At 46.6% G+C, this 16,587-nt stretch overlaps 1 protein-coding gene across 12 annotated transcripts; it reads right to left on the reverse strand.

Moving 5' to 3' along the window:
- Positions 1 to 647: 647 nt before the first annotated feature.
- On the reverse strand, positions 648 to 14,681 carry Sf1 (splicing factor 1). 12 transcript variants are annotated; one of them, XM_048458557.3, is made up of 14 exons: positions 14,277 to 14,678; positions 12,525 to 12,653; positions 9,463 to 9,538; positions 6,450 to 6,602; positions 6,159 to 6,248; positions 5,667 to 5,850; positions 5,458 to 5,573; positions 5,248 to 5,355; positions 4,076 to 4,256; positions 3,563 to 3,836; positions 3,233 to 3,292; positions 2,948 to 3,127; positions 1,982 to 2,186; positions 648 to 1,543 (listed from the first exon to the last, which is right to left on the reverse strand). In XM_048458557.3, exons 1-14 carry the CDS (start codon positions 14,305 to 14,307, stop codon positions 1,414 to 1,416), a joined length of 1,917 nt encoding a protein of 638 aa, XP_048314514.1. In that variant the 5' UTR covers positions 14,308 to 14,678; the 3' UTR covers positions 648 to 1,413. The 12 variants fall into 12 exon arrangements, with proteins under 12 accessions (XP_048314514.1, XP_048314506.1, XP_048314504.1 ...); XM_048458549.3 differs by lacking the exon at positions 1,982 to 2,186 and having other exon boundaries at positions 3,563 to 3,815; XM_048458547.3 differs by lacking the exon at positions 1,982 to 2,186 and having other exon boundaries at positions 3,233 to 3,287; positions 14,277 to 14,677.
- Positions 14,682 to 16,587: the final 1,906 nt, after the last annotated feature.

Genomic DNA, 16,587 nt, shown 5'->3' on the forward strand with positions numbered 1-16,587 from the left:
TTTAGTTTAGGGCTTGCTTAGGGAACTTCTAAAGGTGGGATGTACCATCTGAGGCGGGACACTGGACAGTAAGAAAGCTCTGCCCAGTAACAGCTGCAGGAGCTGCCCAAAGACCTGGCTCTCACAAAGGCAGAATGGGGAAATTTTTGGGTACCATCTAAGTATTATCTACTACCCAAAATAGAACAGACTGCAGAAGACCCTAGGCAGAGGTGTCCACTTTGCACAAGGGCATTGCATTTCACCCCCAGCACTCCCTCCCTAAGCTTGCAGTATTGGCAGGCTGAGAGTCACCAGCAGAGAAAGAAAAAGGCAACTTGGCGGTTTTAATTTTAGCAGCTCTGTGCCTGACAAGCAAGATTAGTTGGTCTGACCTTTAGTGTTGATGACTCCCCAGGCCCAGGTCCCTAAGTCAGGTGGCAGCCAGTAGACACAAATCTTAACTAGAGCTCAAATATGGAGGTTAGAGCCCCAAGAAAAGGCCTTCAAAATGACAGATCACTGAGATATGGAGTGAGCCTGGTTCTCAGTTACATCAAGGAGAAAACAGGGTAGGGGTTGAAGCCATGTGTTAAAACAGGTGGTTAAGGGAAACTTTGGTACTGTTGGTAAGGAAAAGGAAGTTTAGAAAGAAAAACAGACCCGGAAAACCACACTGCTCTTTTATTCAATGGAACATTCCCCCATTTAGTGCCATGTTGAATCAAACACCAAAAAAAAACAAAACAAAACAAAACAAAACAAAAAACAAAAAAAAAGCCCAGAGAAATTTCTGTAGATAAACCAGTGAAAAGAACGCACGTTACACATTATTGTCAACATAATCACTCCATGAAGAGGAAAGGGGGGCAAAGAAGCTGAACGAAGAACAAGGGGCACAAGCCCCAGACACTGCAAAACATCTGGACATCTGGGGTCAAAATAAAACATAAAGGGAAGCTTTCTAGGAAGAAGAGAAGCAAATGGCATCTGAGGCAGTTTAAGTGAACAGGAGCATGGAAGACTCCAGGCTGGCAGGCAGGTCTATAGTGGCTTGGGCTGTCCCACTTACTGCTGGCAGGAGTACAGGAAGATATGAATCCCAGGGCTGGATTAACCCTATCTAGCAACATGTAAATTCTCAAGATGCTTTAAAAGGTGGCAAAGATAAACCACACAGGACCCGCCCTCACAACCAAGCTTGACATTACTGGCCAAACTCAGTGCCTAACCATTTGCTCCTCTCTCCTTGAGGAGAGAGGAATGGAGACAAGGGAAAGGATTCTATCTGCAGCAGAAGACCGGGGAGAGCATCTCCTTGGACGGAGTCTGAAGAAAGGAAAAGATAAGGAAACAACAAAGGAAAAAGATAAAAATTAATAAAAATTTCACGATATGGAGCCAGTGTGTTCCGATTCCGTCCACAAAAATAACTCAGGCTGCTTTGCCGAACCATCCTGTCCACCAAGGGCGCTGCTGAGGCTGTCTGCCTGGAAGGGTCACCAATGGGCGCGGAAAGTCCTCACTCTCATGGCTCGGGCCATCGCTGCCGCGGGGAGGGATCCTGGCGGCCCGGTTTGGGGAGAGGCAAAGGGAGTTGGGTGAGGAGAGAAGAAGACAAAGAAGACACTCGATGCTACAGGGCGCCAGGACAGCCCAAGCTGGCGCCCTTACTACCACCTGCCCATTCCCAAGCGAGTCCACAGTCACTTGGCCCAGCCCAGTGCGTGCACACACACACATGCGTGCACACACAATCACATGCGTGCATCCCAATGTCTGGCTCCATATGGTGAGGTTCGGCGTGTGTTTAAACGAGACCAACTCTCTATGTATATAATATATATTTTCTTAAAAAAAAAAACAAGTCTAGTTCTGTGGTGGAGGCGGTGGGGGAGCTGGAGGCATCCCGAAGGGCGGCATGCCCGCCACCCCCATGCCCATCATGGTGACAAAGTTAGAAGGGTCCATGGGAGGCGGAGGAGGAGGGGGTGGGGCATACATCATGCCGGCGGAACCAGGTGGCGGAGGCGGCGGAGGGGGAGGGGCCCCGGGCGGCAGAGGCGGCTGGACCCCGGGGGGCAGGGGCACCATAGTGGGGTTGCCTTGCATCTGAGGGGCTCCTGGAGAAGCTGCGGCAGCCGCCTGCTGCTGTTGCCATGGCGGGATGGACCCTGTGCCAGCGCTCGTGGTGGTAGTCGTCGTATCTGGGGTAGTAAAGAAGCCCAAGGTCACACGCGCTGGGGGTACACCGCGGCTCTCTGCGGCTGCTGGCTTGGGATGGGGGTCGAGGGGCGCCTGCTCCTTCCTTGGCATGCGGTACGGTGGTGGGGGGCGGGCGGGCAGGGCTGTCCTGGTGATGGGAGTGGAGGGGTGGGCAGGACTACCCTGGGGTCAGCCTCATGGTCTCTGGGCTTCACAAAGTAAGCCCTTTGTCACCAATGCCCCTGGAGGGGCTAAAGGGAAAGTACCAGACACAAGAACCGGCTTTGACGTCCCTCCGCCCAGCCGCCGCCACCACCGAACGGCACATTCAGCCTCAAACCCACAGCTGCTCTCTCCCCACTGACCCCTTCCCCTTCCTTATCTCTGCAGTCTCTCAGGCCCAATCACAACCCCCTCTGGAACATGCATGCACCATCCCACTCTTGAATCCGCGCACAAGGCACGGCCAAACCAGCAGCTCATTCAGCAGCTCAGCCTGGACTTCTGGTGCTCTGTCTACAATGGCAGGCTCCCCTCCAGACCTCCCAAGTCTCTCCCAAACACAACCACACCAAACATCAGCTCTCCTCCCCAAGACATTCCTTTGGGCCAAACAGCCTGGCTTTCAACCCCACTGCCCTTGCTGAGACCAAAGTCTCCTCACCCAAGGTGTCTCCAGCCCACGTGAGCTATGAGGTTCTCTTTCATCTCAGCCCCAGCCCACATCCCACCCACCCCCACAAGCCCAAAATATTCCACTCACTTTGCTGCCATGGCAAGGGGGTGCTGGAAGCCATACTGCTGCTGGGCGGAGGGGGTGGCGGAGGCTGCTGCTGCTGCTGCTGCCATGGAGGAAGAGGACCAGAGGGAGGAGGCGGGGGCTGCCCACTGGGAGGTGGCGGAGGCGGCGGCATCATGCCCATAGGCGGTGGCGGCATCATACCTGCAAGCAAAGAATTATAATTAGGCTTTTGAGAATGGGAAACCCAGGCTAGTGCTCCCACTAGCTCCCATGGCCCTAGACAGAAATCCCAAGTGAGTACATTACCTTTTCCTTGATGCAGGCGATAGACCCCAGAGCCCACAGGCGTACTTCCCAGGTACTGATCTTGATGGAAGGAAAGAGCAGGGACTTAGCAGGACATTTGAACTGGTCAGGCAAGACATCCCCAATAGCTTTCTCAGTCATACAGCTGTCTGAGTCATTAATCTCCCAAAAGTTCAGCTGTAACAGCAGGTGGACCTCCCCACACAGAAGGTCTCAGCAAGATTCAGACCACTGGTTAGCCATTCAGTACTGCTTACAGCTCAGAAACAGTTGGTATGAGCCCTATCCACCCCCACAAACCCCAAGGTTTCTGGTCTGACACTTACTTACCCATTGGAGGAGGGCCATGATGCCCAGGTGGGTGGGGGCCCTGATTCATCGGTGGGGGTGGTGGCTGCATCCAAGGTGGTGGTGGTCCATTTGGGTTGTGCTGCATGGGATGTCCACCATGCCCACCTGTCAGGCTGGGTAATGGGTGAGGGAAACTGTGGGGGCCACCTCCAGGCCCACCAGGACCACCTCCATGCATGCCATGATAGGGCCGATTCTCTGAAGGGCCAGAATTCATCCAGGGTGGGCGACTCTGCGTTGTAGACATGAGAGACTACATGAGAGCATTTCCTGCTAATGTCCGTGCCTGCTCCCCCTGGTGGCAACATTGTTCTTCTGACTATGTCAAGAGGACCAGAACACAAGGACAGGCTCCTTTCACAATGGCCAGACATCCCAGAAGAACAATGTTGCCAGCTATATCCACCTCTAAGTTTTATCTTAGCCATAGCTCCTGGTCTCTCTACAGAAGAGAATGCGGGAGCTAGACCAAAGAATTGTCCCAGGGCTCACCGGTGGTGGTGGGTTGCTGGCAGGAGCAGCAGGTCTTGGTGCACTGGCCAAGGGTGTGGTAGCAGGTCCAGAGGTAGAACCCACAGATGCAGGGACAGGAGCTTCCCCTAGCTCAGCCATAAGGGACAAATATTCTTTATCCATCCGTGCTTTATCCTGAGCCGACTGAGGGTCACCAGGCCTAAAGTAGGATTGGAAACACAAAGAAAAGGGAAAACAGAAAGCTCTAATTCAGTTAAGTGAACCCCCCATTTTCTAGCCTTTTATTGGAAATGGTTCTCCAATATAATATCCATTCTGTTCATCACTGCCAGCCGTGAGCTGAGGCCCTGGGTTAGAACTGACCCACCACCATACCAGACCCTCACCTCTCATGCTTTATCAAATCCTACTTCTAAGGGGCTGGAGAGATGGTTGAACAGTTAAGAGCATTTACTGTTCTTGCAAAGAACCTGGGTTCAAATCCCAGCACCCACATGACAGCTCTCAACTACCCACCACTTCAGATCTAGGGATCTAAAACCGTCTTCTAATCTCCGCAGGCACTAAGGCACACACACAGTATAGACATACACCCAGGAGAAAAACTCAAATCAAAAACAAACAAACAAACAAAAAAACCAAAAAACTACTTCCATCTTCTTTGTTTAAGAGAAGGGAATTTATGCAAGACTTAGAGAAACTACATGTACACCTCTCCCCTAAAAAAGATCATATGGAAATGAAACCCCTTAAGGCATTTTTTTGGGGGGGGGGGAGTGTTTGTTTTTCAAAACCTGGTTTTTCTGTGTAGCTTTGGAACCTATCCTGGAACTCACTTTGTAGACCAGGCTCACGGAGATCCACCTGCTTCTGCCTCCCTAGTGCTGAAATTAAACTCATGCGCCACTACCGCCCAGCTAAAACCACTTAGTCTTAACAAATCTTAAACAGTGAACATGAATTAATATTGCACCCAATGGAAACATTTATAGCCAGAGTGTAAGTTTCTGGACAACAGTAGGCTCTACACATTTCTAGTCCTCAAGTTTAAAACACACGCCACTCAACCACACCCACAGAAAGGATGTCGCTCTAGTACACAAGATGAACCACAAGTTAGGAGCGGAAGGAGGATCCTGAAGACCAGTGGGCTGCAAGGGAGCCAACTTCCAACAGCAGCAAGGCCTCACCTCTGAAATTTGCAATCGGAGGCAATGTGGCCAGCCCCTCCACACTTGGTACACACGGTAGTATTGGTAATGCTGCGTGTCTCTGAGCTCTGCCAGGGTCTTAAGATCCTGTTGAGGTAGAGAAATCAATTCAAAGACCTATAGAAACCACCTTTCCACTTCAAAATGTTCTTCAGGTTCCTATTCAGTCTTCTCAACATTACCACTGACCTGTTATCATCTTCCCGTAGAGTGCCATTCAAACGAGCCAACTCCCGAAGTTGCATCTTCCGTAGATCATTCTGGTCCTCTGGGGTCTCAATACCCTGCTTCAAGATGTTTCTGATCTATTAAGACACACCAACAGTTAGTTGTCAAAAACGCCTAGGACCATCACCTAGGTTGCCAGCAAGAAGTCTCCTTCTGGGCTCACCACATACCTGTTCTACTGCCTTTTTGACATTCTCCATTGTATTGGCAGTGACTAGAGCATGAAGAGGTTCATCCTCTCCTGGCAACATTTGACCATCTTTGCGCCCAACTTTCCCCTCTTTCACAGATCCCTTCCCCCGTATCATGATCTTGGCATTGCATTCCTTCTCAATGTTCTTCAGAGTGTTCCCTCTATCAAAGGCAGAAAAGACAGTGTCTATTTATATTCAGTGCAAATTCTTGTTTCAGAGTAAAAACACTGAGCTAAACAGTCATTGGCGAGAAACTGCAAAACGCATAGCACCAAGACCCCTCTACCAAAGACTCCTGAGAATTTTACATTGTCATAAACAGCATCTCAGAATTTTAATTTTCATAGAAAAATGGAGGTCTGTGTATCAAATTTAAGGCATAATTCAAAACACCATACCAAAACACAAACACAAAAACTAAAACCCTGAAGGTAAGTCAATGGGTACCATAGACTAGTAATTACTCACCTAGGCCCAATTAAGAGCCCCACAAAATTGATTTCTGGATACTCATCTTGGGGGATCATTACTTTATCACTCACACGTGTTGCTGGAGGCCTAAAGGAAGAAAGACCATCAGCACCTCTATTTCTGGGAGATAGTACACATAACCAAAGCTCTTCTACAATCAAGTATATACCACATGAGAATTAAGAACAATTTGGGCCAAAAAGTAAGTAGTAGACCAGAACTGTCCAAGCAGGTCACATACGATCTGAATGTACCCTTGTCCCAAACTACCCGACTCTGCTTGCTTACTTGTAATCTGCAGGTGGTTTAAAGTCCGGGTTGAGAGCAACCATCTCTGTGATGAGTGTGTGTCGCTCCTCTTCAAGCTTTTTGCGGGTACGGAACTCTCGAGTATTAAGCCGCTTCCCCTCACTGTTGTAGATTGGCTCAGGGGAAGGGGACCTGCGGGAGACAGAGCCCCATTACTGCTTGGCCCCCTACTCCCCTTTCTCCCATATGGACTATTTACAAGTCTCCCCAGCCCCTCTGCCTCTCAGATCCTAACAAAACTCTTCGGAGGAACCGACCATAACGTGTGCTATTCAAGATCGTGTGGAATGGGGAGATAAAATCTGACTTAACATCAAGCAATGTGGGGTATATGTGAGAAAGGGAAAAAGTCTTAACTTCTAAAAGTGACTGAGGAAGGGTCCAGTAAAAGGAAACCTTTGGACCGCAAGTGGTAAGAACAGTATCATCCTCTGGAGGCTTCTTGCCATATGATGCTTTCATTTGAAAAAATGTATAATAACCCAACTTGATGAACCACAGAAACCCGAGTTTAGGTGAACTGTGTCTATTAGGAAGAGCACCTGTACCCCTGCCATACAGTGAACACAAACTTGTTCACCCAAAGCAGCGGGGACTCAAGCTACTATAGCTACTTGGCCCCCACAATGGAGAGAAATGGTGCAAGGCTTCGTCTCTGCTTTTCCTTCAATGGCCTGGCTGGCTGTTCAAGGTGGGGAGTCTGGGTAGAGAAAACCGTTAAAGTGCTAATGCAGCTTCTGCAAGAGGCTGCAAATGCAGATTTAGTTAAACACTTGTCTAGGGTCTGAACCTGCCAACAGCAAGGGGGAACTATAATTCTCCGCCAGAGTTTACAAGTCCAGAAAGCAGAAATTTCTCTCTCATTTTTAAGGAATAAAATGCTGACGCTACAAGCAAAAAATAAAAATAAAAAAAATATATATATAGGAATTATAAAGTGGTCAATTTACCACAGCTAGATTTTGCGGTAACAAAAAAAAGAGAGAGAAGTTATACTCCTAGAATTCTGAGTTAAGATTACAAAAAGGACCATAGCTTGATACTCTGTATGAAAATTTAGTAGTAGCTGCAAGAAGGGAAGAGACCATGTGGATCAGGTTATTTTAAAAAACATCCTGAAAAGTAGTCCCGACTCCTACACCCTTGGTTTAGTTGAGAGAATTGTGCCTAGTTGGAGAGCAAGAACTGAACTCGGCTGCTCCCACTGTCTTCAGCCTAAAGGGAACCATGTCATACCAGGTTACACACACGATGGAATAAAAGGTCAGGTTTGTTCGTGGCTAATGACGGCTAAATGACACCTCCGTTTCTAGCATCTGTATGAACTGTTAGCACAATCCAATCATAGTGAACATAAGCAAACATCCCCAACTCATTAAACTGTCATCTTACACATTTAAGTCTACAACAGGCTTTAAAACATTTTAATTGTGCAAGTTAAGCAACATCAAAATAGCAGAAAGTGGCTTAATTTTGAAATACACCTTAAGAAATCATCTTAGTAGGTAAGAAACTCATGTATTTCCCTCCAACCTGGGCTTAAAAGCAAAAGCAATCAGGCATTATCGCCTCTTTCAAAATTGAGCATATACAAAGGAGGAAAAACCCTGCTCTGGTTTTACTCATTTCTAGCATGCCCACCCCATTACTCTCTATAATTGAATGTTTCTGGCTAAATACCAAATTGTACCAGAACCAAATAGGCCTTTTAAAGGCTTCATAACTCCATACCCATTTAACCTCTTCCCAAACTGTGGAAGTGAAAAGCAAAAGCTAGCAATCTAGAGGTTAGACTGGTCGGACTTCTTCACCTAGAAGAGGCATCAGAGACATCAACTGCACTCTAATCCCAGTTCTCCAGGAAGCAAACAAGGTTTGTTAAAAACTCAACCTTTGGAGGAATTGCCTGGTAACCTGTAGACATACCATTAAAGGGGAAAAGGCCAAAAAGGCACTAAACAGTTGTGGTCTATAACCTACAATGTGAATCTTAAAAAAAATTAAAAAATAAAAATCTTCAAATCAAAAAAGAAATATAAAACATAACTTTCCAATCAAAATCTGTATGTAAAAAATAACAAACTTGATAAACAAAAGAAGGTCAATATGGAGAAATCATTAAGTTCATTTGTTTCATGGCCAGGGGCAGCAGAACTGTGTGTAACTTCTAAAGCCATTATCAGAATAACAAAAGCCAGAAACACTTTCCAAGCAAATCTTTTCAACTATACTACATGCACTAAGATTTCAATGGAAGCTTACTGTCTTATGACCAGACTTTAGCTGTTCAAAGATTTATCAGCCAATAAAATACCACTTAGAAAGTTCCTCTCATATGAACTTTTAACTTTTCAGAGACGAGAGAAACTGTAAACTGAAATGATATGACCACAGCTGTTTGAGGCCCACGTTCCCTTTAAAAAAGAAAAAGTAATTTAGGGGTTGGTTGTTTGCCTTTCCCTCCCAAAACCCGCAGGCAATGGTCAAGCCTGAAAATTAATTGGCAATGAAGGAAGTTGGTTAGAAATCTCCTGATTTTAAAACAATCCCAAAACCACAAGCAGGTAAGACTTCAACAAGCTTGGCCTGCTCAAATTCAGTGATGGTTAAAAATACTCTCATATCCCTGCATAATTACCATGAGAAAAACTGCCCCCTGTGCTTTCAGCCAAAGCAGCCAGTGAAAGGCAGGTTAATTAACGGCTACCCCCCACTGTCCCTAGGGGTGGGTAGATTTTCAGGTTAAAATCTAAATGCTTATCAATTAGAAACCAGTTATTCATTTTCCTTTAACTCATTCTCTCATTAAATTCCATTCCAACTTTTCTAACTGTTGACTGAACATACACATTCTGCTAAATAAACTCTGGTCAGAATACCAGTTGTCTTAACTAGGATTTTATTGAACTGACACAATATGTTGCCACCAGTAAAAACATATTGAGAAAAAGGTAAAAGCGTTACTGTCAGCTGGTTAAAACTGTTTCCCAACCTGTCCTCAGGGTTAGGGGGGATGCCCAGGTCTCCTGTGCGCAGTTTACGAGTCAGGTCTTCTATCTGTAGTTGCACTGGAAGAAACCAGGTTAGGAAAGAAAAAAAAAGGATGGAAAAAAGACAATGTTACCAAAAAACATCTCAAATCTCAATAACAAGCATGAAGAACTCGGAGACTTTGAAAGGGATGACTGATCAGTGACACACTGAGGCAAAAACCCCCAACCACCTAGCAGCAGGAGTCCATTTACATCTACAGTTAATTTTCACTTCAAAATGGTTATCACTTAGGAAGCAAACAGTTTGTTGGAAGAGGGGTTAGCAGTTAAGACTGTTCACTACAGCTTACAATTGCAATTTTCAGGAGGTAGTCACCTCTTCCCTTCCCCACCAACACCAATTGGCACCCTGAACCAACACCATTTAAGATCACCAGTATCTAGTTCCCACCAAACTCAGGGCAAGACTTAAGTTTCTATTTCTTCAATAAATTTTAAACACAGCCCAAATTACTCAATTAACATGGGATAATAAAAAAATAGCAGTTGAGCAAAGACCATTTTCATTAAGACCAGATTTAAAACTCTTTAGGCAAGACATTTAATAATCAATTCAACATCTTACAAATTTATACATATACTTTCTATACAACCAGACCTGTACTAAGAGTCCCCAAATAGCTACAACTTTCACTCAAATATTGAACAAACCACATACCTTTCTTTTTATAAACCAGTGGGTCTAAGTAAGATTCTGTAAGCTTATTTTTTTGTCTATTTTTTACTTTGCTTTCTTTTGCTTTTGGTTTTTTGAGACAGGATTTCTGTGTAGCCCCCTGGCTGTCCTGTAACTTGATCTGTAGACCAGTCTAATCTCAAACTCAGGAGACCCATCTGCCTCTACCTCTAGAGTGCTGGGATTAAAGGTGTGTGCCACCACTGACAGGCTTGTTTTTGTTTTTTTGAAGCAAGGTCTCAAAGACAGCCCTGGATATCTTGGAACTCACTATGTAGACCACGTTGGTCTAGAACTCAGATTATCTACCCCTGCCTCTCCGGTGATTGGATAAAAGGTATGCACTACTACATCTGCCCATGAATTTATTTTCAGACCACCTACTGATGTGGCAGGGGTGTTAAAAGACGGAAAGTGAGGGTAAAGAAGAATGCATGAGGCCCTAAAGTTTGAAATGACAAGAGATAAGGGTTTTACTAAAAACCTTCCAGTAACTCAGGGTAAATGTAACACAGCAGTAGTATAGAAGACTTAGAGCAGCTTCTTCAATATGGTGCAAACTACCTCTCCTACATCTTTATCACGTGCCAGGTTTCTGAGAAGGTAGGAAGGCCATAGCTTACTTACAATGCATAATTAATGCACACCTAAGTACAGATTTTTTGGGGGTGGTTGGAGCCTGCCCTTTGAATGCTTTGAAGACCAGGTTGGTCTCAACTTCAGAGGTCCGCCTGCCTCTTCCAAGAGATGGGATTGAAGGCGTGCACCACCACCACCTAGCTTTTCAAAACAGGTTTTCTCTTTGTAGTTTTGGCTATCCTGGAATTCTCTGCTTCAGTCAGATTCACCTGCCCCTGCATCCTGAGTGCTGGGATTAAAGTTGTGTGCCACTAACGCCTGGCTGACTCTGTATGTCTCACAGAGTTATATACAACGTCTCCACCCTAAAAACATTGATTATTAATTTAACAGTGAGAAGATACTGAGGCCATCTGGACAAAATGTATGCCATGGGACACAGTTGCTATCCAAGCTCCTTTAATCCAACAAGTTCTAGCTTTACAGTCAGACATTAAACTCAAGAACTTCAGAGATAAAAGTAACTACCATAGGGCGGCCTCTTAATCGCGGGATCTCACTTGAATATCCAGAACTATATAAACCAGAAAGGCTGTTATCTCTCATAAAGCAAAGAACCTATACTAGCCTCTTCTATTTTGATGTAAGATGTAAACAGTCTTTAAGGGCTTAGTGCATTAACTAGGCCCCGAGAGAAAGAGAAAAGAGCATTGTGAAGTATTGTTTCTCAGATTCTGTGTTCTTGGGCTATGACACCACTAGGGGGCATTTTACAAGGTTGGAAGGTCTAATGACACCTAAGGGTTGGGCAGAGTAAACAGCAACAGTGAGAGAAAGTAGTGTTAGTAAGTATTGTGAGAAGCAGACAACTTCAACGCCTCAAAACTCTCAGCCATCTAAAAACCAGGAATTGAAGACCTCCAGATTTAGACCACATTGGCCTTGGAGCTGTGCATGTGAAGACCACTAGGTTTCTGCCCAAAGAGGATGTTTATTTGGTTAGTTGAAAATGTTTATCAAGTGCACTTTGAGACAACTGGACAGAAACACACAACTTGTATTTATGACCTTGGTTTCTGAGTAATTTTGAGGTTCAATTTCAATTCAACTGTGGACAGTAACTTAATTTTTTGAAATCCTGCCATCACTTCATTTCAAATGAAACAGTAAACCCTTCCCAACAGAGTCCTTTAGTGATAAACTACATACAAGAGCCTTCATTTTTAAGAAAGCTCTCTAAAAGATCAAACAAGAAAAGATGCTGAAGGGAAGATTAAATTCAACAAAAAGGTAAAAATGGGTGAACTGTAAATACTTTCAGAGCCACTTTTTGTTTGAACTGTTTTGTAACCTATAAAAAAAAGCAAAATCACATTTTAGGGAAAGGGAACCATGACATTATGGTGAAAGGCCATACTACAAACCAGCCACCTGATTTACAATACCTGCAGTGTTCTCCACTGGGGCCTGTCCAGAGGCAGACAGCATGCACCTCATCAATGAGCAAGTGAGCAGTTGAGAAGTGGGCTGCTTAGTAAGGACTATGTGCTGCTGAGAGCAGGCCCAAACAAGAAGCTACAGATGCAGGATTGGTCAAGCAAACCACAGTTTATGCCAAAGCTATAAAAGCACACCTGATCACACCACCTTGTCCCAAGACTAAAATTTCAGACTTTCAACAGATTTGTCACTCAGAATAAGCAGTAACAACCTGATGATGCACCTGGATGCAGAACGTGTATTTACCTATGTAAGCTCTTTCTTGTTCCCGCGTCAGTCCAGGGGGAATAACTGTGGGCATGCCTGGAATCACTGTCTTCTGTTCCATTGTGTCTTGGTTCCAACGGCTCCTCTTCCTCTTCTTACTTGGGAAGTCTAAAGACAGACAAGAGTCCATCAGGCAGAAATATGAACCATGAGAGTGACTACCAACAGGGAATACATGATAATTAAGACTGAAATAGAAATCCACCTAAAATTTAAAAGGAGAAAACCCTCAGAGATCAGAGAAGAAAATTAACAACCATTAAAAGGTATCTGTTTTACATGTAAATTCACGTTTACATTCATTTTTCCTGGATAAACTTGCTAGAGAACGTAAAGATAAGGACCAAACTTTCTCTTGTGGTATTGGGAACACCCAGGCCGCTGCAAATGCTAGACCGAAGCACACCCATTCTTCTTCTCTTTTTCTTCTGTTTGGTTTGAGACAGGGTCTCTCTACATAGCCCTGGCTATCTTGGAACAATGTAGACCAGGCTGGCCTCAACCCACCAGCCTTCTGTCTCTCACATGCTGGGATTAAAGGCAAGGGCCACTTCATACTTGCTTCCAACTTTGGTAGGAACCCAGACTGCAAGAGCTAAGCAGATGTACATCAATTCTGGAAAATCCTGTCTACAGAGCAGCAGAAGACTAACTGATGACATCTGTTATCAGGGCGCTGACGTATCCAATTCTTCCCTACATTTACCACAGGTTTTCTACTTCTCAGGATTACAAGCCAAGGGAAAAGCTTAAAAAAAATTATTTATTTATTATGTATACAATATTCTGTCTGCGTGCATGCCTGCAGGCCAGAAGAGGGCACCAGACCTCATTACAGATGGTTGTGAGCCACCATGTGGTTACTGGGAATTGAACTCAGGACCTGTGGAAGAGCAGCCAAAACTCTTAACGGCTGAGCCATTTCTCCAGCCCCCCAGGAAAAGCTTTTTTAAAACAGCACGGGGAAAGCTGGTCACTGTGAGAACCTTCTAGAAAACAAAAGGAGATTAAACAGCCTTAAAAAAAAAAAAAGAAAGAAATGGACCCAAACATCACTAGAAGCCTTCTAAACTGGCCTTACTGCAAACAAGGAGATACTCTTGTCACAGAACTGGTCCCCCTTTCAGGTTCCTAAAATCATAAAGGGGGCCAACCACCTCACGTCGTTACGTGCACCCTTCTACACTCTCCTGTCCACACTAGTTCAGGGGGCAACAGGTGGCCCAGTCAAGCTATCACAATTGCGCCACAAAGCCTGAACGCCTCACTGCGTCTGCGCAAAGGATGCTTCCTCCCGCCCTTCTTCCTCTCACGGCGCGCGTGCGCACTCGAAGCCTCTCAAACCAGGCCGCGCGTACCCGGGGCGCGTCCGCCCGGACCTGCTGTGCACGCGCGCACGCGCCCTTGCCGCCTAAAACCGCGATCGCGTGCCCCTCCGCCGGACGGTCCGCGCGCCGCCTCTCGCGCTCTATCGGCCCGATTCATCTCCGCCGCCGCCGCCCGGGCCCGGCTGCTGGTCCTGGCGCAAAGGCGACACTCGCTGGAAAAGCGGCCGCGCGGGGGCGGGTGCTGTGGCGGGTTCGAGGCTGGGGGTGGCGGCGGCGCCGCTAAGGAGAAGGCCGCCGTCAGGGCCCCCAGCGATCCACCGGCGGCGGTGGCCCGAGCGTCAGCAGGCCCGGCTCGAAGCCGCCTTTGGGCCCAGGAAGCGGGGGAGAGGCAGGCCCAACTTACCCAGCGGCGTGGCGTTCGCTCCGGTCGCCATGGCGCCCCAGGGGACCGGCACCAGCGGTTTCTCGTCCTCGGCGGCGGCTTCTCCTTCGCGAACCTTCCGGGGGGGAGGGGACCCGACTACGCTGCCGAGGAGCACGGGGAGCCAGTCCTCTCACGCGGCGGGCGGCGGCGGCGCCAGACGCACAAAGAGGGAGGAGAGAGGATGCAGCGGGGGTGGGCTGGTGGCGGCGGGACCGGGGCCTGGATTGGGCCGGCCCGAGGTGAGCTCGGAGTCAGCGGCCTCCGATTGGTGGAGCGCTAGTCCTTTCCGATACGTGTCGGGATTGGCCGAACCGTTAGGCCAGGCGACGAAATGGCGGCGGGGCCGGGTGAGCTGGGAGGTGTCGCAGCGCGCACTTCATTTGTTACTGCGCGGACTGAGCTCCCAGGCCGGAGAGGCGGGGGGATGAGACGGGACAAAGTCTATGACGTAGAGCGAACGGCTCGTTCATTGGCTGAAGGTGATGGAGTCAAGCGCCTCGGCGTCGTAAAGCCACCGGATTGGCTGAAACGTGTCCCCTCCCCCAGGGACGAGTTGCTCGGGAATCGGAGAAGCCCGAACGTAGATCAGGGGCAGGAGGTGCGCATGCGTAGTGAGGCCCAGCGACCTCAAGCCCTTCGCCTGCGGGGCCGGAGCGGAAGCCCTAAGTGACGTTGGTCATTGTGCCAGAGGTAACCCAGGAACAGCGGGGAAGGGGCGGGCTCGAGTGAACGAACCGGATGCGTCGATGGCGCAGGTAGAGAAGCGCTTCCTGTTTTCTTCAAAAAAATTAAAGTGTTATGGAATAGCTCTAAATAGGGCTGTGGGGTGTTTTGTTTTGTTTAAGATTTTATTTTATGCCGGGCATGGTGGTGCACACTTTTAATCCCAGAACTAGGGAGGCAGAGGCTGGCAAATTTCTTTGAGTTCGAGACAAGTCTGCTCTACAGAGTGAGTTCCAGAACAGCCAGGGCTGCATAGAGAAACCCTGTCTCGAAAAAAAAAAAATCAAGTTTTGAAGTGATGGAATAGTATATAACATCAGATGAAAGACAACAAGGTAGCCAAAGTATGACCTGTCACCTGAGTATTTGAGCGACTGAGACAGGAGAGCTGCCAAGAGTTTAATACTAGCCTGAGGTGCAGTATATCTGTCTCCAACAAAAATGAAAAAAATTCAGGCTTAGTGGCTCTTGTCTCTAATCCCAACTCTTTTTTTTTTAAATATTTATTTATTTATTATGTATACAATATTCTGTCTGTGTGTCTGCCTGCAGGCCAGAAGAGGGCATCAGATTTCATTTCAGATGGTTGTGAGCCACCATGTGGTTGCTGGGAATTGAACTCAGGACCTTTGGAAGAGCAAGCAATGCTCTTAACCGCTGAGCCATCTCTCCAGCCCTCTAATCCCAACTCTTGCAAAGGAAAATCAGGAGCTCACAGACATTCTTAGGACGGAAAAAAAAAAAACAAAACACAGTTCAAAAGTCAGTTTTCAAGTGTGCACTTTCATTGAAATCTCAGTGTGTTAGGAATTTGATTATATTACTGTGAACCATGAAAATTGTAATGGTGGGGAAATTGTAAATGACACTGAGGCCAGACATGCCTTCCCATAAAGTAAACATAAGAGCAATAAAACAATTTTCTCGCCAGATAAACAGGTTAACATAACAGAATCGAACCAAGAATAGGATTCTCACAAAGCCGATTACTTCAACCCAACAGAGAGAAAGATGTTTAATACATGATGGAGAAGGACTGTAGAGGTGGCTCAGCGGATATGACCACTGACTGCTCTTTCTGGGACCGCGACTCAGTTCCCAGCACCCACATGGTGACTCACAACCATCTGTATCTTCAGTCCTAGGGAACCCAAAGCTCTCTTCCGGCCTTACAGACTGACATGCAGGCAATGCACCCATACACATAAGACAAATATAATTTAAAAAATAAATGATGTAGAAGAAAATCTGAAAACATGTAGAAGAAAATTTAGAAGATTTGGGGTAATCTAGGAATTCAGAGTCCACCAAGACAAACACAGATATGCTGGATGGTACAAGTCAACAGACCATGACAGATTAGGGAGGAAATTCTTGTGTAACAGAGACGGAGCAAATGTCTGAGCTGAGAATACAGATCAGTGACAGAGCTCCTGCCTAACACAACTAACTTCCTTGAGTCCATCTCTAGACCTGCAAAATAGAAGAAAAACTAAATGTAATACTCAAAAAAGCATTCAAGAGAAAGGGCTGAGAGATGGCTCAGCAGTTAAGGGCACTGGCTGTT

This window comes from Myodes glareolus, chromosome 7, assembly GCF_982192425.1.
Source record: "Myodes glareolus chromosome 7, mMyoGla1.1, whole genome shotgun sequence".
Classification (NCBI taxonomy): domain Eukaryota; kingdom Metazoa; phylum Chordata; class Mammalia; order Rodentia; family Cricetidae; genus Myodes; species Myodes glareolus.